The following is a 27500-nucleotide window of genomic DNA, read 5'->3' as shown; positions in this document are numbered from 1 at the left end:
TGATGTGTGTATGTGTGTGATGTGTATGTGTGTGTGTGTGTATGTGTGTGTTTGATGTGTGTGTGTGTATATGTGTGTGATTTATGTGTGTGAGTGTGTGTGATGTGATGTGTGTGTGATGTGTGTGTGTGTATATGTGTGTGATTGATGTTTGTGAGTGTGTGTGATGTGATGTGATGTATGTGTGTATGTGTGTGTGTATGTATATGTGTGTGTGTGTGTGTGTGTGATGTGTGTGTGTGATGTGTGTGTGTATGTGTGTGATGTGTGTGTGTATGTGTGTATGAGTGTGTTGTGTGTGTGTGTTATGTGTGTATGTGTGTGAGTGTGATGTGTGTGTATGTGTGTGATGTGTGTGTGTGTGTGTGAGTGTGATGTGTGTGTATGTGTGTGAGTGTGTGTGATGTGATGTGTGTGTGTGATGTGTGTGTGTGTGTGTGTGTGTGGTGTGTGTGATGTGTGTGTGTGTGTATGTGTGTGATGTGTGTGTGTTTATGTGTGTGAGTGTGATGTGTGTGTGTATGTGTGTGAGTGTGTGTGATGTGATGTGTGTGTGTGATGTGTGTGTATGTGTGTGTGGTGTGTGTGATGTGTGTGTGTGTGATGTGTGTGTGTGTATATGAGTGTGTTGTGTGTGTATGTGTGTGAGTGTGATGTGTGTGTGTGTGTGATGTGTGTATGTGTGTGAGTGTGATGTGTGTGTGTATGTGTGTGTATGTGTGTGTGTGGTGTGTGTGATGTGTGTGTGTGTGTATGTGTGTGATGTGTGTGTGTGTATATGAGTGTGTTGTGTGTGTGAGTGTGATGTGTGTGTATGTGTGTGAGTGTGATGTGTGTGTGTGTGTGTGATGTGTGTGTGTGTATGTGTGTGAGTGTGATGTGTGTGTGTATGTCTGTGATGTGTGTATATGTGTGTGTGTGTGTGTGTGTGATGTGATGTGTGTGTGTGTGTGTGTGTGTGTGTGTGTGTGTGTGTGTGTGTGATGTGTGTGTGTGTGTGATGTGTGTGTGATGTGATGTGTGTGTGTGATGTGTGTGTGTGATGTGTGTGTGTGTGTGTGTGATGTGTGTGTGTGATGTGTGTGTGTGTGTGTGTGATGTGTGTGTGTGATGTGTGTGTGTGTGATGTGTGTGTGTGTGTGTGTGTGTGATGTGTGTGTGTGTGTGTGTGTGTGTGATGTGTGTGTGTGATGTGTGTGTGTGTGATGTGTGTGTGTGTGTGAGTGTGTGTGTCACACTGGATCTATCTAATAACGAGCACCAAAGCGAAGGGATTATTAAAGAGAAACACACTAATGAGGGCTGCGCCGCCGTCGTAACGAAACGCACTAATCCACAAACTAGTGCTGAGAGAGACAGAGGGAGGAGTAATGACGGAGAACGAGAGATGGCACGGGAAGGAAAGAGGAGAGGAGATTATTAAGAGAAAGATGAGTCTAAAGCCGAAACAGGAAACAAAGCTAATGGCTTGCATCTGCAAACGGATTTTAGCGACTGGTGACGATACAGAAGACAAACACATCGGTTCATCAGACGACAGGAGCGGAATCGCAGCTCACTGATGACGACCATCATCCATCCAGACACCACTTTCTTAACAAGAGTGCAAAGAAGTGCACAAAACAAAGGACATAGAAAGTGTCAGTTAAAAGAAAATGAGGAAGTAGTCTGACTCCTGCTAGTCTGGAGCTGAGCTGAGCTCTAACACCTGTCAACGTGCTGAAGACCAACCACTGGGCTGCGGAAAATGAGCCAAATGGCTGTAAGGCTCTGCTGGTACACACCTGCTCCGGGGGAATGAAGCGACACAGGACCCTGTGGACCACGGCATCACGCTCATAGTGGGTTCAGCATCACGCTCATAGGGGTTCATGCTCATAGGGCTTCAGCATCGCGCTCATAGGGCTTCAGCATCACGCTCATAGGGTTTCACGCTCATAGGGCTTCAGCATCGCGCTCATAGGGGTTCAGCATCACGCTCATAGGGTTTCACGCTCATAGGGCTTCAGCATCGCGCTCATAGGGGTTCAGCATTACGCTCATAGGGGTTCAGCATCATGCTCATAGGGGTTCAGCATCACACTCATAGGGCTTCAGCATCACGCTCATAGGGTTTCACGCTCATAGGGGTTCATGCTCATAGGGCTTCAGCATCACGCTCATAGGGTTTCACGCTCATAGGGGTTCAGCATCACGCTCATAGGGGTTCGTGCTCATAGGGGTTCAGCATCATGCTCATAGGGGTTCATGCTCATAGGGGTTCAGCATCACGCTCATAGGGGTTCAGCATCACGCTCATAGGGCTTCAGCATCACGCTCATAGGGGTTCAGCATCACGCTCATAGGGGTTCAGCATCACGCTCATAGGGCTTCAGCATCACGCTCATAGGGGTTCATGCTCATAGGGGTTCAGCATCACGCTCATAGGGGTTCAGCATCACGCTCATAGGGCTTCAGCATCACGCTCATAGGGGTTCAGCATCACGCTCATAGGGGTTCATGCTCATAGGGGTTCAGCATCACGCTCATAGGGCTTCAGCATCACGCTCATAGGGCTTCAGCATCACGCTCATAGGGCTTCAGCATCACGCTCATAGGGGTTCAGCATCACGCTCATAGGGCTTCAGCATCACGCTCATAGGGCTTCAGCATCACGCTCATAGGGCTTCAGCATCACGCTCATAGGGGTTCAGCATCACGCTCATAGGGGTTCAGCATCACGCTCATAGGGGTTCAGCATCACGCTCATAGGGGTTCAGCATCATGCTCATAGGGCTTCAGCATCACGCTCATAGGGCTTCAGAATCACGCTCATAGGGGTTCGCGCTCATAGCGGCTCAGCATCACGCTCATAGCGGCTCAGCATCATGATCATAGGGCTTCAGCATCATGCTCATAGGGGTTCGCGCTCATAGCGGCTCAGCATCACGCTCATAGGGGTTCAGCATCACGCTCATAGGGCTTCAGCATCACGCTCATAGGGCTTCAGCATCACGCTCATAGGGCTTCAGCATCACGCTCATAGGGGTTCAGGATCACGCTCATAGGGGTTCAGCATCACGCTCATAGGGGTTCAGCATCACGCTCATAGGGGTTCAGCATCACGCTCATAGGGGTTCAGCATCATGCTCATAGGGCTTCAGCATCACGCTCATAGGGCTTCAGCATCACGCTCATAGGGGTTCGCGCTCATAGCGGCTCAGCATCACGCTCATAGCGGCTCAGCATCATGATCATAGGGCTTCAGCATCATGCTCATAGGGGTTCGCGCTCATAGCGGCTCAGCATCACGCTCATAGGGCTTCAGCATCACGCTCATAGGGATTCAGCATAACGCTCATAGGGATTCAGCATCACGCTCATAGGGCTTCAGCATCACGCTCATAGCGGCTCAGCATCACGCTCATAGCGGCTCAGCATCACGCTCATAGCGGCTCAGCATCACGCTCATAGCGGCTCAGCATCATGCTCATAGGGGTTCAGCATCACGCTCATAGGGGTTCACGCTCAGTTATAGAGTTACAGAGAAAATAATCAACAAAAGGTTGGTATGACATGTAATGGAGCTACTGTAAGCTCTCTGAAGTGGATTATCTTCCTATAAGCCACCACAGAATCTCCAACATGTCACACACTACTCACTTACACCATGCACTATGTACTGGGTTTTACAGGGACGTTTCCCACTAACCCAGAAGTATAAACAAACACAACCTAAGCCATCTAAAAGACGTCTGGAAGACGTCTTGTCCGTCGCCGACTTAAACGCCTGATAGCCACGCCCCTTTTTCCCTACGTAAACAAAGCTAGGAGAGATGAGCGCAGAAAGTACCCGACATCCTACACTCGTATTTTCTTTTCTTGGTTGACTAGTCGCTTCGTCTCATCGGATTGAACACAACACTCGCACAAATTATATCACACACCGGTTAAAAATAGTGCAGAAGTACGCACACCGTGAGCAACGCGTCATTTTCCAAACACTCTCACAGCTGACGGGACGTTGTAGCCTAGTCGTTAAAGGCGTTAGACTACTGATCAGAAGGTCATGAGTTTGAATCCCAGGTCCAATCTGCAATGTAAGTCACTCTGGATAAGCGTGTCTGCTAAAGGACAGAAATGTAAACTTGACATTGCTCTTCAGGAGTGTACGGTAATCCCTCGCCGTTTCGACAGCCTCAGTGCGTCGCTGATTTTTCAAAAATATTCATCGAAAAATAAAAATAAAAACCCAGGATGCCAGACAGAGAGAAACTCTCTCAGAGGCTTTGTACATACCCACGGCCACTCAGACAAGGCACATGATTGGTTCCCGGGTGTGAGATCTGAGCTGATTGGCTGCGCATCATCACATCCTCTCCCAGCTTCTTCCCCCACTCTCGTTCATGCCGTCAACTGTGTCTCGCGTATTGTGTTCGAAATTAACTTTTCCTTAAGCCCTTACGATGCCTCCTAAGCGCCGTGCCCCTGCGAAAGATTCCTCTAGTGAGCCCAAGAGGAAGAGGAAGATGATGACCATCAGTGAAAAGGTCAAACTTAGGGCCGATCCTACTTGGCGGATTTTCACCTATCGCGAGGGGTTCCGGTCCCCATTAACCGCGATAAACGAGGGATCACTGTATATAGGTCTATGCTGATTGGTCAGAGGCGATGACCTCGTAAACATGCAGCACGTTACGCTTTATGCAAAAGTGAACATTACCGTGTGAAGAAACTAATAAACGTGAATTGAACTTTCAACGAGAAAAAAAAAAAATGTATTCGCTCCTGTTTCTGTTGTATCCGCGTTCAGCATCGACTGTCTCAGTCACGATCGTGGACACTCGTGTCTTTGTCGGTTTTCATAACCTTTTCTGGGTTTTTTTCGCAGTAGGGATGAGTTTTTTTCTATAATCAAAGTAAATAGTGACATCAGACCCATTTCTGCTCTCCGAGATGCCCCGAGTGCTCGTTCACATAATCGTCTGAAATCTGAAGGCGTTTATCTTTCCACTAAAATTCAGCGTAAGGTTATCCAACAGCTGGGAAGACACAGGTCTCACACCGACACAGTCCTGACTCGTTTTAGATCAGACTCACAGCCAAAATAAAATCATTCATTTGTTTACACTGATTGAAAATGTCCTGTAGTCAATTCCCATTTCACCGGCGGAAGGAAGTCGTGTGTGCTGGTGAGAAAAACAAATAGTGAAGCACACTATTACATTTTAATTTTGTGGACCGGTTAAAATGATCTTTGGGTGTTTTTTTTCTCCTGTGCCGAATATCACATAGTAAACTGTGATGTGTTCCGAGCTCTGTTCGCGTTTTGAGTTAATGGCGTACACTCTGCTGCCACTTCCTTCTTTCTCTTCTCGGTTATGGCGCCGTTATTACACCACATGGAGCCCAGGACTTCTGAGGATTCCCTACAGCATGCAAACACGACGCATGCATTTAACACACGACACATCTGAACACGAACACGCTCATTTCTCATGCAGTCGGTTTGGATTAGTTTAACAGATAATGTGTTGTATTTTATTACATAAAAAATTATCTTGTTTGTTATGTGCATGCAGGATGAGTCGAAAGTCTCCTATCTATCTATCTATCTATCTATCTATCTATCTATCTATCTATCTATCTATCTAATTTTCCACACCTAGTCGTCCCTTCTAAATGTCCTGAGGATGCACATGTGCCATATTAACCACTCGTTTCCACCTTAATGTGCAGGATGAGTCTATCTATCCATCCATCCATCCATCCATCCATCCATCCGTCCATCCATCCATCCATCTAATTTTCCACACCTAGTCGTCCCTTCTAAATGTCCCGAGGATGCACATGTGCCATATCCTTCCTATCTATCTGTCTATCTGTCTGTCTATATGTCTGTCTATCTATCTATCTATCTATCTATCTATCTATCTATCTATCTATCTATCTATCTTTCTTTCTTTCTTTCTTTCTTTCCATACATCTACCCGTCCATCCATACATCTACCCGTCCATCCATACATCTATCTATCTATCTATCTATCTATCTATCTATCTATCTATCTATCTATCTATCTATCTATCTATCTAATACTCGGAAAGTTTCCACCTTAATGTGCAGGATGAGTCGAAAGTCTCCTTCCTTCCTGTCTGTCTGTCTGTCTGTCTGTCTGTCTGTCTGTCTGTGTCAGTCTGTCTGTCTGTCTGTCTGTCTGTCTGTCTGTCTGAGGATGCACATGTGCCATATTAACCGCTCGGAAAGTTTCCACCTTAATTCGTACACGCTCTGTGTGAAATTACACTTTCTCAGAAGGGAGCGATAAATTCCTCTTGACTGGTCTGCACCCAATATGTCGCTCAGCAAGGCTTTAAACCCCCCGGATTACCCATAAGGCTTTGATGCTGGCTAATCACTTCCACGAGAAGTATACATGTCCAGTGGATGAACTGAAGCGAAAGGTGAAATTATGGTAAGCCAATTAGTTCATCAAGCGAACAAGGATTCGTTATTTATTTATTTATTTATTTAATTATTATTATTATTATTATTATTATTATTATACCTAAACCACAATGACGGCAGGATGCTTATTACCACAATCCCAGCGTGTTCATCCGTTTATAATGACGAGCCGCACGTTCTCACGCACAGATACCCACAACATACACAGACAAGTCTAACGTCAGGCAACAACAACATCTGACCCGCTCTCTCTTTCAGCCACAGCAAGTGCCAAAAAGATGTAGATAGGTTTCTGTGGTGAAAGTAATTTATTTCCCAGTAACGTGCTTCCTATAGCGCTGTCAGTGTATAAAAGAACAGGGGTCATAACAGACACGTATTAATTATATAACAGTCCGAAATGACTAACGTGTGTTTTTAACCGCCGAACTTAACTAAGCATTTCTCATCATTTATCTACTCCCTTTTTTATCTGTTGTGTTTAGCTGATTTTTCATCTCCTGTCCTTCCTGACTCTAAATCGAAAAAAAAAAAAAATGGCAGGAAAAATACATGTTTAAATAATAATAATAATAAAAAAAATAGATGGATGAGAAAAGTGCAGACTTAAATTTGTTCTATTGCAGGAGGAAGATTGCTGGGAAATGACGAGGTGTAATCTTCTTATCTGTTAACTAGTAGAGAGCGTGTAGGAATAAAATGAGCTGGTTGTTTAAAGATGTTTTAAACATGTTCAGGAAGGAAAGGGGAGTTAGTGGGTGAGTTAGTGGGTTAGTTATTGGCTGAGTTAGTGGCTGAGTTAGTGGGTGAGTTAATGGGTGAGTTAATGGGTGAGTTAGTGGGTGAGTTAGTGGGTGAGTTAGTGGGTGAGTTAGTGGGTGAGCTATTGGGTGAGTTAATGGGTGAGTTAGTAGGTGAGTTAGAAGGTGACTTAGTAGGTGAGTTAGTAGGTGAGTTAGTAGACAGTAGGTGAGTTAGTAGGTGAGTTAGTAGGTGAGTTAGAAGACAGTAGGTGAGTTAGTAGGTGAGTTAGAAGACAGTAGGTGAGTTAGTAGGTGAGTTAGTAGGTGAGTTAGAAGACAGTAGGTGAGTTAGTAGGTGAGTTAGTAGGTGAGTTAGAAGACAGTAGGTGAGTTAGTAGGGGAGTTAGAAGACAGTAGGTGAGTTAGTAGGTGAGTTAGTAGGTGAGTTAGAAGACAGTAGGTGAGTTAGTAGGGAAGTTAGAAGGTGAGTTATTAGGTGAGTTAGTAGGTGAGTTAGTAGGTGAGTTAGAAGACAGTAGGTGAGTTAGTAGGTGAGTTAACAGGCGAGTTAACAGGCTTTTAGCGTTCCGGTTTCCGGTCATGTGCATAAAGAGTATAAACATCTACATACAATGAGATTCTTGTGCTACAGCTCTACACTTCTACCCACTAAGTAGGCTTTTTTTAATCAGTCAGAGTTCAGTAAATATAGGTGATAGATGAGGATGTGGGTCGTGTTCTGTGCTGCTCTGTGCTGGTGTTATAGGTTACAGATCACTGTCCAATCACCTCAAGTCAAATCTTGTATAATTACAGCATGATATATGATTTCAGAGTGCATCATTTTTCAGCCCAATTCACTGACCCATCCATAACACATCATTAGCAATAAATTAGAGGACGTGTGTGAGAAAAATAAAAAAGGAAGAAAGTAAAAAGCCGTAGACGAAACCGAAGTGGACAGATAATGCGAATTGTTTGTGGGTTAAGGAATGCTTTATAGCACAGTGATATAATAAGAATGAGGAAAGGACAGAGATCACACACACACACACACACACACACACACACTCTGCATTCATGATTTAATTTATTTTTAAGTGTAACTTTTAACCATAATGGCCACACAATGTTTCCAGAAAACTTGTTCAAACCAATTAACAAATAATAAATAAATAATGTGTGCTTGCAATTTTTGAAAAAGTTGCTGTTGCTTCCATTCTGTTAATTTTTCTACAACTACCTTTAAATAATAATAATAATAATAATAATAATAATAATAATAATAATAATAAGAAGAAGAAGAAGAAGAAGAAGAATGATTTATTATTATTATAATTTATTAATAATTTGGGGCAGTGGTGGCTCAACTGATTAAGGCTCTGGGTTGTTGATCGGAGGATCAAAGCCCAGCACAGCCAAGCTGCCACTGCTGGGCCCTTGAGCAAGGCCCTCAACCCTCCCTGCTCCAGGGGTGCTGTATCATAGCCGCTCCTGCACTCTGACCCCAACCTCCTTAGTTGGGGTATGTAAAGAAAAGAATTCCACTGTGCTGTAATGTATATGTGGCAATAATAAAGGCTTCTATGCCCCCGTTCTATACTCTATAATAATCAAAAAGTCTTATGCAGATGCCGAACAAAACATTATGTTGATTTATTTTTAATTAATAGTGTGTCTACGATGGATCCTGCTAATTACCATACCAAGTCATCAAGCAACACCCCGATGGTCTCACTGCAAGATTTGCCCGAACTTGCAGTATAAAAAGCAGAATTTCTGGGACGTCTAGTTTGTTTTTGACCCCATTGGCCTGCCACAGCAAACTCTTTAAGAACTAATCAGTGTGTGAGAATAAAAGGGAGCCTCACAAACAGCAATAATAAGGCAGTCTATAAAGTGTCAGAGCTGTTCTTACATCACCATGGGGTTAGAAGCTAGACAGATAACTGATGGAAATGTTTTTGCAATCATTTTTTTTATTGTTGCAAATACAAATAATTCTGTAATAAAGTTATACACAGAAGATGTGATCAGTCTGAGCTCGTGTGTGTGTGTGTGTGTGTGTGTGTGTGTGTGTGTGTGCAGACAGACACTTTGCATCTGTGTGTGTGTGCCATTTACCAGGTGAAGGATCAGTCAGCTCCTGAAACAGGGAGTGTACAGAGACAAACATCTCTTACCTCGTGCACTTCAACAGGATCCGGTTGGTCTTCTGTTTTTCTCCACACTGTAGCCCGGTTCGGTCCAGGTTCCCTGTTCCACGCATCCGAAATACCGCAGACGCCAAAAAAACTTCCCTCCCCGAGCCACACGGATAAGGAACCGAAAAACACCCGCGACGCAACACGTGGAGGTGGGACGTGGGGAGGGAAAAGTGCTCGAGCGCTCCGCAGGAATCACGCGCACAGAGCGGGGAAGTGCGGCGCGCGACTCCAGCGGCACCACGTGGCCTTGAATATATCAGTGTATGAACGGGACGATCGCCTCATCGGGCGTTTAACGGTGTGTGATAATGTCTCGGGTTGTGTGTGTAAGAGGGGGACGAGAAAGTGATGAAAGTAAGTGACGAAAAGAGAAAGATGAGAAAGAGATGACATAAAAAAAAAACTGAGAAAGTGACAGAAATAAGAAAGGGACATGAAAGAGAAACAAAGCGAAGAGACGTGAAAGAGAGACAAAAGGGAACCCAGCCATCTAACTCAACCCACTCTACCCTGCACAATCTCACTTAATCTAATCAACCCTAACTCAACCCACTCTACCCTGCACAATCTCACTTAATCTAATCAACCCTAACTCAACCCACTCTACCCTACATAATCTCACTTAATCTAATCAACCCTAACTCAACCCACTCTACCCTGCACAATCTCACTTAATCTAATCAACCCTAACTCAACCCACTCTACCCTGCACAATCTCACTTAATCTAATCAACCCTAACTCAACCCACTCTACCCTACATAATCTCACTTAATCTAATCAACCCTAACTCAACCCACTCTACCCTGCACAATATCACTTAATCTAATCAACCCTAACTCAACCCACTCTACCCTACATAATCTCACTTAATCTAATCAACCCTAACTCAACCCACTCTACCCTGCACAATATCACTTAATCTAATCAACCCTAACTCAACCCACTCTACCCTACATAATCTCACTTAATCTAATCAACCCTAACTCAACCCACTCTACCCTACATAATCTCACTTAATCTAATCAACCCTAACTCAACCCACTCTACCCTACATAATCTCACTTAATCTAATCAACCCTAACTCAACCCACTCTACCCTACATAATCTCACTTAATCTAATCAACCCTAACTCAACCCACTCTACCCTGCACAATATCACTTAATCTAATCAACCCTAACTCAACCCACTCTACCCTACATAATCTCACTTAATCTAATCAACCCTAACTCAACCCACTCTACCCTGCACAATCTCACTTAATCTAATCAACCCTAACTCAACCCACTCTACCCTACATAATCTCACTTAATCTAATCAACCCTAACTCAACCCACTCTACCCTACATAATCTCACTTAATCTAATCAACCCTAACTCAACCCACTCTACCCTACATAATCTCACTTAATCTAATCAACCCTAACTCAACCCACTCTACCCTGCACAATATCACTTAATCTAATCAACCCTAACTCAACCCACTCTACCCTACATAAACTCACTTAATCTAATCAACCCTAACTCAACCCACTCTACCCTGCACAATCTCACTTAATCTAATCAACCCTAACTCAACCCACTCTAAACAGTCTCACTCAGTCTAATCAAAACTCAACCCACTCTACCTTAATCTATTTACCCCCAGCCCAATGTATGCTAACCTAGTGTTCCCAAACCAATCTAAACCCAACTCAACCCGATTCAAACAAACAAACAAAAACCCCTCCGAACAAAAGAATACTAAATCTAACTGAGGACTACAGAAATACAGTACGTACCACTACCAGGACACAAAGTTCAGTCTTCGAAGGAAGAAAACGAAGAGAAAGTCTTTATTATTGTGGTTGAAAACAGCTACATTCGGCTAACTTTACTCTCAAATATCCCTGATTATATCTTTAATTAGACATTGTGGGAAATTAAATTAATTTTGTTCGATCACAGCGGGGGGGGGGGGGGGGGGGCATGGTGGCTTAGTGGTTAGCACGTTCACCTCACACCTCCAGGGTTGGGATTCGACTCCCACCTCCGCCTTGTGTGTGTGGAGTTTGCATGTTCTCCCCGTGCCTCGGGGGTTTCCTCCGGGTACTCCGGTTTCCTCCCCCGGTCCAAAGACATGCATGGTAGGTTGACTGGCATCTCTGGAAAATTGTCCGTAGTGTGTGAGTGAATGAGAGTGTGTGTGTGTGCCCTGTGATGGGTTGGCATTCCGTCCAGGGTGTATCTTGCCTCGATGCCCGATGACACCTGAGATAGGCACAGGCTCCCCGTGACCGAGGTAGTTTGGATAAAGCGGTAGAAAATGAGTGAGTGAGTGATCACAGCTGATCTAATCAGAACAGCGTGCGCTCGTCTTCTCTCGCATCTTGTCACCGATAGACGTCGTGACCTATTAATATCAACTTCACCATAAAAGGAAATGTTTGGTTTAATGGTGTAGCAATAACTCCGTCGCTACAGACCGCTAGTGCTGACATTAGTTAAATAGTCTGTTGAAGCGTCGAAGTCGTTATGAACCGTTTTACCGAGCTGGATATTGTAAACTGTAATAAAAGCAGTCAAAAGAGAAGCTCCAGCTGGTTTGTTCCGAGTAAGGTTTTGAGTCGATTCTGTAATAATCGACCGACGGCGCACGTTCGTTCTTCGTCTATCGTTTGCATATCGTAAATATTCCGTGTACAGTCTCATTTTCTCTGCGTTTTATCTCGTCGTGTTTGCACATACCGGGGGAAAAAAAAATTAGAATTGGATTAAATCCAGCAATAAAACTTGCAGTGCGTTCACACAACGCACCACAAAACTATTGTAATAACATAACCACTGTGATGAATTATTCATAAATGTTCTGCACACCAGAAATCAAATCAAGCCTTTTATAAGAATACCAGCACTAGAGGAGGTAAAAAAAAAAAAACAAACATCTTGGACAAACGAGTAAAAGCGAAAGCATCCAAGCAGAGTGTGAGGATTCCTAAACAACGTAATTTATTAGATCCATTGACGTAGGAAAATAATCTAAAGTCATGCAGGCAAATATGTGCAAATTAAATCTCTATCACTGACAGCAATGAGATTACACAGTCGGAGTATATCCGAAGTTAACATTTGTAAAAAATAAAAGTAAAAAAAAAAATAAAAAATGTTAGTTTGGTTGTGAAAATCAGCACATGATCTACATGGAACATTCGTTTGGATTATCGTCGGATTGTTACGGTATCACCGATTCGTGATACGAAGCCGTTTGTGCAAGATCGGACATATTTCTGGGGTCTGGGGCACGATAAAAAAAAAAAAAAAATTTTTTTTTTTAAACATAGTGGTTGCATTTAAACATTATTAAAGCAGCGATTAATATTCGGCTACGATCGAATATCAGTCAATTGACTGAGTTGAAATTCGACAAAGTAAGAAGTTGTTTTTAAAAGTGAAATCGAAAGGACACTTTAATAATATACAAAAGGAGGTAATCAGATTAAACAACTTTCGCTGTTAGAACAAGATTGTATTAAACCTCATGATGTATTTCCGACAGATCAGACGGCATTAACGGCTCAGAGTGACATTTACCGTACGTATGTAACGTGATCGCGTGCGAATGCATTAGAGCTCGGGTTCTTACACCGCTACGATTAAACGAACACCTTTAAAGTCTAAAAAAAAGGTCTGCTGAATCTAGCGCAGTCCAGAGACCGTGTACTAAAAGTCAAACTCGAGATGCACCTAAAGTGATGGATTAAATCGGTTCGCTACAGAAGCCTACAGCAATGATAAAAAAAAAAACAAGTGAAGTTAGAGAACGTCCTCGCGGGCGGCTCACGCCGAGTGGACCTTAGTGACCTCGGCAGTAGACGTGACCGTTTATCGTAGGGTCACGTCTCCACGTCTCATTTAGTCATTCACTAAACCGGTCACGGTAAGACTGAGAAATATGACAACATAACTTTGATATAGTGAGACACCATATGTATGTGTTTTGTTTTTTAGCATGGTTATAAATACGTTTATAACACTGACTGATTTTTAATTACAAATAAAAAAATAAAAAAAACAGCTAGTTGGACATTAAAACCCTTAGGAGATTTATTATAGCTATCTAAAGCCTGATTGGTCAGAAGGTTTTGATTCATTTTCTTAATTAATTTTCTGATTGTACTGCCAGGTCTAAGACAAATCGCAGGTTTAGATTAATGCCTTCGATCTAATACGTTATCGCATCTATGGCAACGGCTACTCCTACGGCGGACGCCTCGTTTGATCCGAGCGAACCGACCGTAGACGTGATGATGTTCGTTAATAAATTCTAAATGTTGGCAAGTAAGCGGTTTAAGAGGAATAGAGCGCCGTGGGACGTGCTGTTAGAGGAAAATAAACTTCAGGCATCACATGACGACGTGTTGTTCATTGTCCTTCTATAACAGCGCATCCACATTCACATTTTATTACTTACTTATAACTTTCATGTTAAATTCTAAGTCAGTGAAACAAACAAACGAACAAAAAAAAAAACCGCAATCGTTCAACAGATGATGTAAAAATAAAGTGATATTTTTGGGTTACGGTTTTGCTCTTTCCGTAGTCCGTAGAAATCCATGTCGAGTCATCTAATTAGCGCTCGTTCGACCGATCGACAAACTTCGCCCTTTCTGGCCCCGCCCACATGAGTAGGTTAAGTGCTCTGTACACCCGGATTAAAGAGAAACCAAGTGCTTGGTTACAGACGACTGATCTGATACTGAACTGTGCTATGACACCCTGTCTGGTGGGAGTTTCTTAGCTTGGGAATTCAGCACAGTACAGCTAGCGCTCTCCTCCGAGGGTGCTAGCAAAAGGCTTTAAGATACGTGACCGTCGTACGATTGGGGGTCCGTGGCTAGACGTGGGAAACGAGCTATAACTAAATTCCTAAGCGTAATCGCCCAACCCTGATTCATAGTTTCACAAACCACTCTGTCAAACTGTGTGGTGGTTATCATTCTGACAGGGTTTACAACTCATACCGTCTACCCTTTGTACAAAAACACGGCACGGGAAGAAGCCTACGGAGCCGAGTGGTAATCCCTAACGTTATACCAGCATTGTGAGACTGTTATTAAAACACAACTGCAGTCAGTGGTCTGACAGCAAGCCTTTCTCAAACACCTCCCTTCTATCTTTTCTCACTTACTCACACACACACACACACACACACACACACACACACACACACACACACACACACACACACACACAAGGAGCCTGAGAGTTTGTGCAAATTCGGTAGAGAATTGTAATAACATGGGACTGAGCAGCTTTCATCATCTGCTGCACCTGCAAGAACTGGCACCGGCCTCATGCTTTTTCCCATATCTAACACACACACACACACACACACACACACACACACACACAGGCACACACACACACACACACAAACAGGAACGCAGTTCCTAAAACCCAATTAAGGTAAGCCCCTGAAGACCACATCAGAGCTAATCATTTTGATCTGAGATTCTTCACCCATGTATATGGATCTGCACACAAACACACACACATTCGCACGCACAGACACGTTCACATAAACAGCTGGCTTTGAAATCATTCTCTCCGTCTCCTGGCATCGAATCACTCCATAAGGCCTCGTCCCTGTTCGCCGGGGAGCGCGTCTTTCTCCTCCCTCTCCTCCTGCTGCTTCCTCTCTTTCTCCTCCTCCCCCTGTCGTTCCCCCTCCGTCTCCGTGGGGCTCAGCACGCTGCTGTTTTCACCAAGAATGCTGCACAGTTCAGACAGACGCTGCTGCATCTTGGGGATCCCTGAGAGCTGGGTCTCTAACCGCAGCTTCTCGTCCTGCAGCGAGACACGCGTGGATGCGTCCAGCCTTTCGAAGCGCCAGCCGCCCTCGCCATCAAACTGCAGCAGGTGGGTGTGGTACTTCCTGTGGTCAAAGGAGAAGACAGCCGTATATATATCGTGATTAACGCGGACCGTTAATCATAATAGTAGTAAAGAAATAGATCTGAAATCTCATTCGTGTCATCTTAAATAGCATTTATTTTCTAGTAAAGTCATGGCGTGAATGCCTGTCAGTCCAGGTGAAGAAACCTTGGTCTACGTAACAGTCAGTACCCCTAAACTGTGTCTGTTCTAATGAAGAAGCCGTGGCCTCTGTGCCTGTCAGTGCTAATGAAGAAGGCATGGCCTCTGTGCCTGTCAGTCCAAGTGGAAGGAGGCGTGGCCTCTGGGCCTGTCAGTCCCAGTGGAAGGAGGCGTGGCCTCTGGGCCTGTCAGTCCCAGTGGAAGGAGGCTTGGCCTCTGGGCCTGTCAGTCCAAGTGGAAGGAGGCTTGGCCTCTGGGCCTGTCAGTGCTAAAGAAGGAGGTGTGGCCTCTGTGCCTGTCAGTCCAAGTGGAAGTAGGCGTGGCCTCTGTGCCTGTCAGTCCAAGTGAAGAAGCCATGGCCTCTGGGCCTGTCAGTCCAAGTGGAAGGAGGCTTGGCCTCTGGGCTTGTCAGTGCTAAGGAAGGAGGCATAGCCTCTGGGCCCGTCAGTGCTAAGGAAGAAGGCGTGGCCTCTGTGCCTGTCAGTCCAAGTGAAAGGAGGCGTGGCCTCTGGGCTTGTCAGTGCTAAGGAAGGAGGCGTGGCCTCTGTGCCAGTCAGTCCCAGTGAAGAAGCCGTGGCCTCTGGGCCTGTCAGTGCTAAGGAAGAAGGCGTGGCCTCTGGGCCTGTCAGTCCCAGTGAAGAAGCCGTGGCCTCTGGGCCTGTCAGTGCTAAGGAAGAAGGCGTGGCCTCTGGGCCTGTCAGTCCCAGTGGAAGGTGGAAGGAGGTGTGGCCTCTATGCCAGTCAGTCCTAATAAAAGAGGCACTGCCTCTGGGTAAGTCAGTACAATTGTGAGTGTCCTGTGTCCCCGTCATGTCATGAAAGTCGTGGCAGGGGTTTGGGAGCAACCTCATTTCTCAAGGCGTCTAAAAAACATTTCTGTTCTTTAAAATAAAATGATTGAATTGTCCTATCATATTGAATTTCTGGCTGCATTAAATATGATATTTCATACTCAGAGCAACTAATGGTATAAAAAGAACATCTGTCACCTCCCATGTTGTGATGCCAGGCTTTATTACTGGCTGTATTCACGTTGTTTCCATAATTATCACGGATGTTACTTTTTTTTTTAGATCAAACTCGTGAGCTGAAATTCCTATTCGTGGCCTCGAAACTACTCCGGCTGTTCTCCTCGATTCTCCTCCAGCTGTGCCGGAGCGTGCTGGTTAGAAAGATGACAGAAAGACTCACCACAGAGACGGTCGGTGTGTGATCGACAGAAGCGCGATCCCGGCATCCTTAGCAGCTTCAAAGATTTTTCCCTCCACGTCGATACTAACGGCGCTGGTGCATTCGTCCAAGAGAGCGTATTTGGGCCTGAAGGAAATCAGTCAGAGATCAGTCAAACGTATGGCATGAGGCGAGCGGCAGAACGGTCAATCATGGTCGACTTTACGGGCGTGAAAAGATTTTGAAAAACAATCTGCTGCCATGAAAGTTTTTACTTTCTTCATCTTTATATTTGCTCAGCGTGTCGGCAAAGTTTCCCAGACTTCTGAGTTGCACTAAACTCTAAGGATACCGACACTGTATGTTTCTAGATGGATTAGAATCGTTTTAACGAATTACATTGGATTATTTGACCGATCCGTTTTCACACAAGAGGGAACAGAAGAATGTACGAAGGCTCTTAATTTCACCGCATCGACTGTATGCCCCGGGTGACACATCGATCGTGTCGGTCTCAAATAGAGAAGCGCGGGATTAGGGTGACTCGTGGCTGTATGAATAAGATGTTAAAGCTCTCACTTGTGGTAGAACATCCGAGCCATTCCCATTCTCTGCTTCTCTCCTCCGGACAGAACGTCCTTCCAGTCGCTCTCTGCATCCCAACCTGCCGAAACATGACGTATGAACCACATCACATCGAGTCAAGACACGGTGCTTTCGATAATATTACTAATTACTTCTATACGTGGTCGACAGATAAAAAGAACAATAAGTACAAGTGATGTTTAATAGCACCATCCGCTCCCCTCTAAACCCTGAAGCTGAGTTAGTGCTGGGATTCGTCCCACAAATGCAAAAAAAAATCTATAGTTACGTAATAAACGTTAAAGTCACGATCGCTTAATCAAACCCTTTATCAGCTGAATGAGGTCTGTTACAGCTGAGAAGCACTAAAATGTGCAGCAAAAAAATAAACAAATAAAAACCACTCAGCAGTGTTTAATGTTGAAGGTGTGAGCTCACCTCCCTCCCTCTCCAGGATATAGAGGAGGTTGACGGTGCGCAGGATTCCCTCCAGCTGCTGATCAGTGAAGCCTCGTTCCAGCATCTCCTGATCCGTGTCGGGATAAATCACCTGATCCCGCAGAGTGCCCACGGACATGTATGGCCTAAACGTGCACACACACACACACACACACACACACAGAGAAATCGAATGAAATAAAATGTCCATTTCATCAGAAAATCTTAAACGTTGGCATTTCCACATCTCTATCGACGACATACGTCTTTAGCTACCCTGGCCATGTAATGACACGTAATAACCCAAAAGCACTTTGGCAAAAGGTCAAATCCATACAGTTCCCCAGAAAATTGTTGCAGATTCTAGAGTAGAGGTGCGATTTTGAGTTAAACCTAAACATTTTTTTCTTTTTCAGACATGCTTGGTGTGCAACGTTGCTTCACACAGTATATTTCAAACGTACGCTCGCCGCTCGTTTATTTTCGGACTCGATCGCTTCTTGAACAACGCACACAGATTGGCATGTCGAAGTACCGCTCGGTCGGTCAGATCGATTGGTCAGATGTTTTCGTGATTACGTTGCTTTAACGGAAGCTCTGACGGTCTTTTCGTCTGCGAGGCGAATCCCGGATGTTTAAATCGGTTTCCTTTAACGAGGCATTAATTTGGCATTTGCGAAGGACTATCGAGTGTCAGCGTTTTTTATTAACGATCAGAGGAGAAGCTTTTCCGACGAGAGGAGAATCTTCACGTCGGGGGCCGTTTGTCGCGTGAGGCTGTTAGACTGTAACGGCACATTTTTGTTGTCTTATTAACTTTAGGAGTATAAATCAGAGTCTGGTGAAGGAAAGTCTGTTTTAGCAACGTTCCATTGATATATAACTACAGTGATCCCTCGTTTATCGCGGTTAATGGGGACCGGAACCCCTCGCGATAGGTGAAAATCCGCGAAGTAGGATTGGCCCCAAGTTTGACCTTTTCACTGATGGTCATCATCTTCCTCTTGGGCTCACTAGAGGAATCTTTCGCAGGGGCACGGCGCTTAGGAGGCATCGTAAGGGCTTAAGGAAAAGTTAATTTCGAACACAATACGCGAGACACGGTTGACGGCGTGAACGAGAGCGGCGAGATACAACAAGGGAAGAAGCTGGGAGAGGATGTGATGATGCGCAGCCAATCAGCTCAGATCTCGCACCCGGGAACCAATCATGTGCCTTGTCTGAGTGCCCGTGGGTATGTACAAAGCCTCTGAGAGAGTTTCTCTGTTTGTCTGGCATCCTGGGAAACCGTTTTTATTTTTCGATGAATATTTTTGAAAAATTAGCGATGCACTGAGTCCGCGAAACTTGAACCGCGAAGTGGCGAGGGATTACTGTATAACTATAAAAATAACTATAACTATAAATATACTGTAACACAAATGTTTAGCTGTTGGGAATAAAGCACTTCAATGACACTAATTATCTCCTGTGTGTTTTAATCTACGGCCTCTTTTACTCCGATCGAACTTTCTTCCCTCTTTTTGGCGCTCTACTTCCCTCTGTAACACACGTCTCCACGTGTTGAGATCGGTGTTAAGCTGTAATGAGCCTAAACATCTCTAAAGCTTAATTGATGTTAGGAACGAGTGTGTTATCGCACAGCCGCTTTCGGTGGCGCTGCTGCGGGTGTAATCTCTTTCACTTGTGCAATGAGGCGGTCACGTCAAACAGTCGCTCTGCAGGGCCATCTGGACCCACTGCTCTCAGAACCTGCTGCACTTCATCACCACCTTCATCACTACTAATTAGCTTAGCAGGGCATGAAATGAGAATGAACACAACACACACACACACACACACACACACACTTCCATAACTTCTAAACAGTTGGGGGTCATACTAATGGTTAAATTAAGGAAAAGGCAGCCCCCTGTGATGTGTGACCAGTCTTTGGTCTATAAATCTCCTCCCTGCTGGAAACAGAAAACGGTTAGCTTTACTTATGTCCACGCGATTACGATGGCGTTCGGCTTAAACTCACTGAGAATATCGGCGTTAAGGGGATTTAATTATCTGCCTTATGTATTAATATGGTTACTGTAATAGGCTGTACCTCTGTGGGATGTAGAACATGTGCTTCGGCGGAGGTTTATACAGCACTCCGCTGTACACGGGCCACAGGCCGCTCAGGATCCGAAACAGCGAGCTCTTACCGCAGCCGTTCGGGCCTGTGATTAACAGATGCATTCCTTCGTCCACCTTCGTTGCGCGTACATACAGCAGGTGAAAAACAAGACAGAACAGACAGAGGAATAAGTGGATAAAACACAACGCATTGTCTGTTAAAGCTAGCCAGCTAATTTTGTGTGTGTGTGTCTGTGTGTGTATGTCTGTGTATATGTGTGTCTGTGTGTGTGTGTCTGTGTGTGTGTGTCTGTGTGTGTGTGTGTGTGTGTGTGTCTGTGTCTCTGTGTGTGTCTGTGTGTGTGTCTGTGTGTCTCTGTGTGTGTGATTGTGAGTGTCTGTGTGTGTATGTGTGTCTGTGTGTCTCTGTGTCTCGGTGTGTGTGTCTGTGTGTGTGTGTGTGTCTGTGTGTGTCTCTGTGTGTGTGTGTGTCTGTCTCTGTGTCTCGGTGTGTGTGTGTGTGTCTGTGTCTCTGTATCTGTGTGTGTGTCTCTGTGTGTGTGTCTGTCTCTGTGTCTCGGTGTGTGTGTCTGTGTTTCTCTGTGTGTGTCTGTCTCTGTGTCTCGGTGTGTGTGTCTGTGTGTGTGTCTGTGTGTGTGTGTCTCGGTGTGTGTGTCTGTGTGTCTCTGTGTCTCGGTGTGTCTGTGTGTCTGTGTGTGTCTGTGTGTGATTGTGTGTGTGTGTCTGTGTGTGTGTGTGTCTGTCTCTGTGTCTCGGTGTGTGTGTGTCGGTGTGTGTGTCTCGGTGTGTGTGTGTCTGTCTCTGTGTCTCGGTGTGTGTGTCTGTGTGTGTGTGGCTACACACCAAATCCCACCGGGTCCCGCGGATCTCCCGCTAAATTTTCTGACCGCCCACTCCTGCCCGGGGCAAAGGTGAAACCGCCCGCTCCCGCAAGATTTGCGTTGGGTCCCGCGGGAGCCCGATCCCAGTGCAGCCCTCTATCTGTGTGTGTGTGTCTGTGTGTGTGTGTCTGTGTGTGTGTGTCTGTGTGTGTCTTAGTCACATTATAAGGTGTGATGATACCCACACAAACACATTATTAATACCGATCCTTCTGGAAAAAAACACCTGGGCATCACATATCACATACGTGCTTCACCCCAAATTGTTACTACACAAAGATGGAGCACTAAAGATTCCATTTAACTGGAACTAAACGCTCCAAAACATGTTTTACTCAACACCTTTGAGATGAAGCGGAACACTGACTGCACCCCGGTCCTTCGCCCCCGTCGTCGGGTCCTAACCTCACTAACGCTCTTGTAGCTGGACAAGGGTGCAGGTTATTATAACAGAATAGGGGGAATAAATCTGGAACGTGATGCTCGAGAAGCATGTGTTTAATCACAGACCTTTGGTCATACGGCGTATTTCGCATCGTTCTTCATCGACGTGCCACGTGAGCTGACCGCACGACCACCCACGTGTTGTATAGTGAGTTCCAGTGGGTGGGTTTTCTGTTCCCTGTCTCAGCACAGTAACACGTTTAAAGCTAAAACATTTAAACGCACATTATATTGTACCTTACTTTCAAATAACGACCGTGATTTCGATCGACCCGTTTCTCCAGGGCTGCGCGAACACTTCTGGGTTCAGACTGGAATCCATTCCTATTTCATGACCGCTGCAAACCTGTCTGAGTGGTTGGCACACGTCGGAATTACGAGCGTATTTCAGTGATTGCTTGATTTGCTAGAATAAATTATATAAATTGCGCCTCTCCTTTTAACTCGGCGGTCGTGTCAATAACTGACAGCCCGACACGGTGGTCTGGAAACGGGGCCACAGTTCGATGCACTCTTTAATGATATCGCTGCTATTTCTCACAAATTTCGCCTGGTCTCTATAAAAAAAAAAAAAAAAAAAGGGGAGGAGGCATGATGCTGTTTAAAGATGCTTCACAAGGCATCGTGGGTAGCGGCTTTGAGTCACGCGGGTGGCAGATGACTGCTGCATGAAAGCCACAGAGGGTTATTAGCGATGCGATCTCCTTAACGCTTCAGCGGAACAGAGTGTCATCACAGGAAGGCCTGTCTCCATGAGCCGAGAGGGATGGCGCTGTTTGGGAATAATCAACACATTGTTCCTGGCAAACAGGCAATGAGCCAGAAGGCATCAGGCTTTGGAGTGCAAAGCCAGCTTCCCAGAAGTTAACAGGAAACATGATTATTCACGAGCGGGTCTGGTGCAGACCGACTGACTGACATCGTTAAGAAAACAAAACTCTGCGGTTCACCGACATGAACGTCCAATTAGACGAGACTCGTTTAGGAAATTCTTACAATTATGTTCTATAGACACTGAGCCATCACTAATACAGCTGGGCTTGATTAAAATTTCACTTCCTAGGATTCCACGGCGGTTTTTATCTCTTAAAGCTCTTAAAGCGTTCTCTTTTCTGATTGGCTGGAAAGTGCTGATCAATTTTCTGACAGCGTGATTGTTTCCTGTCCGCTGTCGTGTTTTATTCCTTACTTACGCCGTGGGATTAAATCCTTTTAGGGAAATTAATTGGAGTTTACTCGAGTGCAAAAAGTGTCACTGCTAGCGGTTTTGTAGACAAAAATAATCAAGTGACGACGTTAAGGAAAAGCCGGAGTTAGGATTGAGCGAATAACGAGCGAGTGTTATTGTTATAATGTATAATAAAAGTCAGATTTCGATATGCAACTGCTTGTAGAATTGATTCACCCTGAGAAGGAGGTCGTGTGTGTATGTATGTGTATGTGTGTGTGTGTGTGTGTTGGTGTTCTAGCTGAGATGTATTTTAGTGTAATAATATTTGCATGGATTCTACAAAACAATCTTTAGACTTAATCTGAACTGACTCACAGGACCAACTGGAAAACACCTGACCTGTGTGACTTTGTGTGTGAGCTTATCCTTAAATAAACTTCCTTAATAGTCTATTAATCAGATGTCACACATGTTTACTGATCTATCGCCGCCGCTCTGTGGACTGTGCTAATAAATGTCAACTGAACGCCTGAATTAAAGGCTTTGCGTCTGTGCCGACGTTTGTGAGCCGTTAGAACAAAGGGTTTTTAAGGCAAACCACCGGCGATGCGGCGTTCCGGGCTCCGTGTCGTGCTTGAGCGAGGTTCGAACGCACCTCGGATCAATTCCCAAATCAAATGCAGAAGTGTCATTATCATCAAGTAAACAGAAACTGCAGATGAGACACTTCGATGTAAACGGTTTCGCTCTACACAGCCACAGGCCCGTATCAGATCTCACTGTCTTTAATCGGCTAAATCGGCTTAACTAGAAATGATCCCATTCTCCCTGAAACACTGAAGAGGGTCAACAGGACGAGGTATATGTGTTATTCTACTGCCAAACTCAGGGTCTTTTTACACCTGGTGACTTCATGCGTTTTCTGTGATCAGACAGCTATCCGATGGTAAAAAGACCAGGTCTAAATGCCCTCCGAAACGTTTTCGAGACAGATATAAATCCGATGGTTCGAACCCCTTCAGGAGGTGGTCTGGGACGCGTTTCAGATTAAACTGGACAGGTGTGAATGAATGTGGTTGTTCGAGCCACATACGTCAGCGCTATACTCCTCCCAAACGAAAGTACGTCACTCGCGGGTGACTCACGAGTCGTGCATCGCTGTTAAGTGAACGCTGTTTTTTGTAGCATAACCGTCGTAGCGAGTTTTTCCGTCATCTTTTTGATCGCATTCTGAAAACCGCATACACCAAAGTGTGTTCCATTTCAATTAGCCCGGAAATGAGGTAAAATATGGGGGCACGGTGGCTTAGTGGTTAGCACGTTCACCTCACACCTCCAGGGTTGGGGGTTCAATTCCCACCTCCGCCTTGTGTGTGTGAAATTTGCATGTTCTCCCCGTGCCTCGGGGGTACTCCGGTTTCCTCCCCCAGTCCAAAGACATGCATGGTAGGTTGATTGGCATCTCTGGAAAATTGTCCGTAGTGTGTGTGTGTGTGAGTGAATGAGAGTGTGTGTGTGTGCCCTGCGATGGGTTGACACTCTGTCCAGGGTGTATCCTGCCTCGATGCCCGATGGTGCCTGAGATAGGCACAGGCTCCACATGACCCGAGAAGTTCGGATAAAGTGGTAGAAAATTAGTGAGTGAGTGAATGAGGTAAAATATATTTGCGTTTCGGGCGGGAGCAGAAAGATCGGATCGATATCTGATTCGCCGAGACGAATTTATGTGGCCTAATGTGAATGGAACCATTAAAATAACTGGACTCTAATTGACCTTTAACACAGAATTTCACAGAGCTAACCTAAAGTTTAGCAAATTACTATATTCACGTCTGATATGTCACGTCTATGTGACGTACGTTCTCTTAAAGAAAAATCTCTTGTACTTCAGTAACGAGGCTCGTGCCCATGCGTTTGCAATCCATAAAGGTTTATAAATAATTTAGTAACAGAAACAGACTCTCTCTGTGTATCTAGTGTCGTGTGTAACAACCGACTCGAGTCTGTACCTTGATGTTGAGGCTGGAGGCTACGACGTCACCTGTGGGAGTTATAATAGGCAAGTTCTCACACCTGATGCCCTGCTCCACGTCGATGACTTGACCTACACACACACACACCCACACACACACAGAGCTATATAATAACAAATAACAAACAGGGTATTTATTACTGCAGGTAAATAATCAACCTTCCTTTAGTAAAAAATATAAAATATTGTGAAAATAAAAAAAAATCTTTTCGTTTCAGAGAAACAATTATACTCGCTACCTGTTAAATACGGTTTAAATTATGTTCCTTAAATAGAAATACATAGAAGTATGAAATAATTATAAAAAAAATATTACACCGATATCTGAATGCTGAGTATTTTATTTAAAATTCTTTTTGACACTAACTCAGATTTTTAAACTGAACGGATTACCATTAATAATTTAACATTATTAACGCAGTTTAAATTATTTAATAGACGTTTCTATTCCTAAACGTGTCGCCAATAAACAAATTGAGTCGGATTTGACTTCGGTGCTTGGACCGATAAATACAATAACTTTCCCAAAGTGAATTAAAAACATTCATGGAGCTTGTGGCTAGAATTCAGACCCCTCGGGGGAACTGAGTTCGCGTTTGAGAGCCACTAAAGAAAATCTATGTTTCTATATAATGTTTCCTGTATGTAAATATACTGATCACAAACTTACAAATGAACACAAAAACGTTTGTAGGTAAATCGTGTTCATTATATTCCGTGTTAATGCATCACTTAAACATGGGGTCAGTGAATGGAGCAAAACTCACCTCTGATGTGTAAAGGCCCCTCCAACCTCATACCGTGTTTCACCTCACTCGAGCCGCCGGGGTTCTCTGTGCCCTGAAGGTCCTCGGCCGACCGGCGATACACACCAACACGCACCTCCTCGAACACGTTAAACATCTCGTACACACGCGCCGTGTAGCCTGCCAGCTCCGTCACCTAACACAAGAAGCAAGAAGAGACTTAAAAATAAATAAGTGCTCACTTAAAGCTTACACCGCTTTTACACCAGCTGTATAAATAAATGTGTTAATGCCATCGAGCGCAAATACTTATAACAGCCCAATATCACCACCTTTAGGATATGACGGAGCATCTCACCTCCTTGTACGAGCTCATAATTCGCTCCACGGCGTCGGCGCCTGCGTTTAAAAGGTTCCTGGCTGTGGTAAAGGCCTCGGTGCGCTCGCTCACCAGCTCTTCCTCCTTCATCCCCAACACCGTCTGCTTCAAGTCCTCTGAATCTGAAAAAAAACAACAACACTATGACATAAGGAAGAAAGAGAAACGCAGTCGCGAGCGTCACGCCGGGAGGAAGATTATCGGTTACGACTGGAACGAGACAAACCTTAACATGACGTGCTACAAATATCACGAGCGACACGTGTGTGAATTAGTTCTATCTTAGCACAGCCAGACACAGGCTAGGAGCTGGTGTGTAAAACATACAGAGCTATTAAAGCTGTGTTCGTGTATAGCAGTCGAAACTCGGTAAGGAACGGAGCAGGACAGGACTAAAATACTCACATAGAGCTGCTGTTACAGAAAATCAATCGACACCTTCTGACCGATCGGATTTGAGAAATCTGACAGCGCTGTCGTATAAAACCAGACCGAAAGGCTTTGATAATTAAGTCTTCACTTAAGTTATAATAAAAGTACTTGAGGTGTTTCGTGTCGTCGTGGTGACTAAGGCTATGTCACCACCTACTGGAACAGTCCACGATGTCAGGGGTTATCGATACACGTGTCCTGATTAATACATCGTTTAAGAGTGTATTGTCTCAGCACACAACAAAATTCATAAAGAATGCTGCGTATTGGTTTGTAATTATTTCCATGTTATTCACTAGTTTTGGTCTCTGAGCCACAGTCGCTACAGTCTGCCATGTTTTATTTAGGATCGTACACAGAGAAGCGTGCGGGTCGTACCGTGTGAGGAGTACCCTGGAGCGGTGATGATGGGCACGGCGACCATGACGAGACCCGAGGCGCTCCACAGGTACTTCATGAGGAACTGTTCGAGCATGACGTACCACAGCCGCTTGAAGAGGATCAGGTTGATCTGCGAGCGCAGCGCCGTGTAGCTCCGCTGCAGCTGTGACATCTCCACCTACGCAGGGCGCGACGGCAGAGTCGCGCACACATGCGCAGACACACGTACGGACACACGAACACACAGCAGGTGAGCATAGTAATATAACGGTGCAGACTTTCAAGTGAACTCACTGTCAGCAGGAAAAAAGTGTCCCTTTCCTTTCCTGAAGTTTTGGGCCTTGTTTCAGATCAGTCACAGGTCACGGAGACTGTGTGAATGCCTACAGCGGAGTCTCTGTGTGTGTGTGCCAAAAGGCTAATGATCTGTGTGTGTGAGTGTGTGTGTGTTTGTGTGTGTGTGTGTGAGTGTGTGAGAGTGTGTGTTTTTTTAGAGGGTCAGAACAGCCTGATACTGGAATCTGCCCCAGTTCCAGAGTTTTCTCTTTATTCCAAAGCACATGATGCTCCTTTGGTCTAAGAATAGTAACTACTGCATAAGCACATTGTATTTCTTTACAGGCCTCGTGTTGTGACAAGCACAAGAGCGACTAAACACACGTGAGGGCAGGGCAATATGGCAATTAGATATGATGTTTAACATCTGTTTGTTCGAGGGCCCTAAATTGGTTGAAGTTTTCTGTAAAGTGTTCTGTCTCCAGTGTTGCTTTGTAACAAACAAGGGAACAGCTAAAGTTTTGGTTTTGTATCATACCAAAGTGTTCGAGAAGGAGGACTTTGTGTTTTGAGGCTTCTGTCTTTCAGAGAGAAATAAAGAGATGTGGGAACTGTTATAATTTGGGAACTGTAATATCGCTGTTATAACATAATGAATAACAGGAAGTTACTTTAAGAGAACATCAAAAGTAAACTCAGTACAGGAACAGGGACATTAACTGTAAATGTAGCCACTTTTTATTGATTTAAATAAATTATAAATATAAATTATAAATATAAAATTATAGAATATTTTCCTTATTAATAACCTGGCTAAAAGCACGATAGACATTTATATTCAGTGTAAACGACTGTAATCAGAATACCTTGTGACCCCCGTAGAAGGCGATCTCCTCCGAGTTGGCGATGATGCGTGAATGCATGTACCTCAAGTCCCCTTTCCTCTTGGCCTCCTCGGCCACCAGCTTG

At 44.7% G+C, this 27500-nt stretch overlaps 2 protein-coding genes across 3 annotated transcripts in view; both read right to left on the bottom strand.

The window, feature by feature from the left end:
• The window catches only part of plxnb3 (plexin B3), a 128120-nt gene extending 117883 nt beyond the window's left edge, over positions 1-10237 (bottom strand). The window contains exon 1 of the mRNA XM_027151245.2: positions 9372-10237. The gene's annotated coding sequence lies outside the window, so the exon portion shown is untranslated. The remainder of the gene's footprint in view (positions 1-9371) is intronic.
• Positions 10238-12256: 2019 nt separating this feature from the next.
• The window catches only part of abcd1 (ATP-binding cassette, sub-family D (ALD), member 1), a 17461-nt gene continuing 2217 nt past the window's right edge, over positions 12257-27500 (bottom strand). For both annotated transcript variants that reach the window (XM_027151473.2, XM_047799772.1), the window contains exons 2-11: positions 27398-27500; positions 26253-26433; positions 25422-25564; positions 25085-25259; positions 24295-24389; positions 19758-19903; positions 17663-17808; positions 17219-17303; positions 16661-16786; positions 12257-15308 (exon numbers count right to left, since the gene is read on the bottom strand). The exon at positions 27398-27500 is cut by the window's right edge and continues 1257 nt beyond it. In XM_027151473.2, the coding sequence (XP_027007274.1) occupies positions 14999-15308; positions 16661-16786; positions 17219-17303; positions 17663-17808; positions 19758-19903; positions 24295-24389; positions 25085-25259; positions 25422-25564; positions 26253-26433; positions 27398-27500 (1510 nt within the window). In that variant the 3' untranslated portion in view covers positions 12257-14998. The remainder of the gene's footprint in view (positions 15309-16660; positions 16787-17218; positions 17304-17662; positions 17809-19757; positions 19904-24294; positions 24390-25084; positions 25260-25421; positions 25565-26252; positions 26434-27397) is intronic.

Source organism: Tachysurus fulvidraco, chromosome 14, assembly GCF_022655615.1.
Source record: "Tachysurus fulvidraco isolate hzauxx_2018 chromosome 14, HZAU_PFXX_2.0, whole genome shotgun sequence".
Classification (NCBI taxonomy): Eukaryota; Metazoa; Chordata; class Actinopteri; order Siluriformes; family Bagridae; genus Tachysurus; species Tachysurus fulvidraco.
The sequence above is the reverse complement of the archived record's forward strand: the minus strand, read 5'-3'. Positions and strand labels throughout refer to the sequence as shown.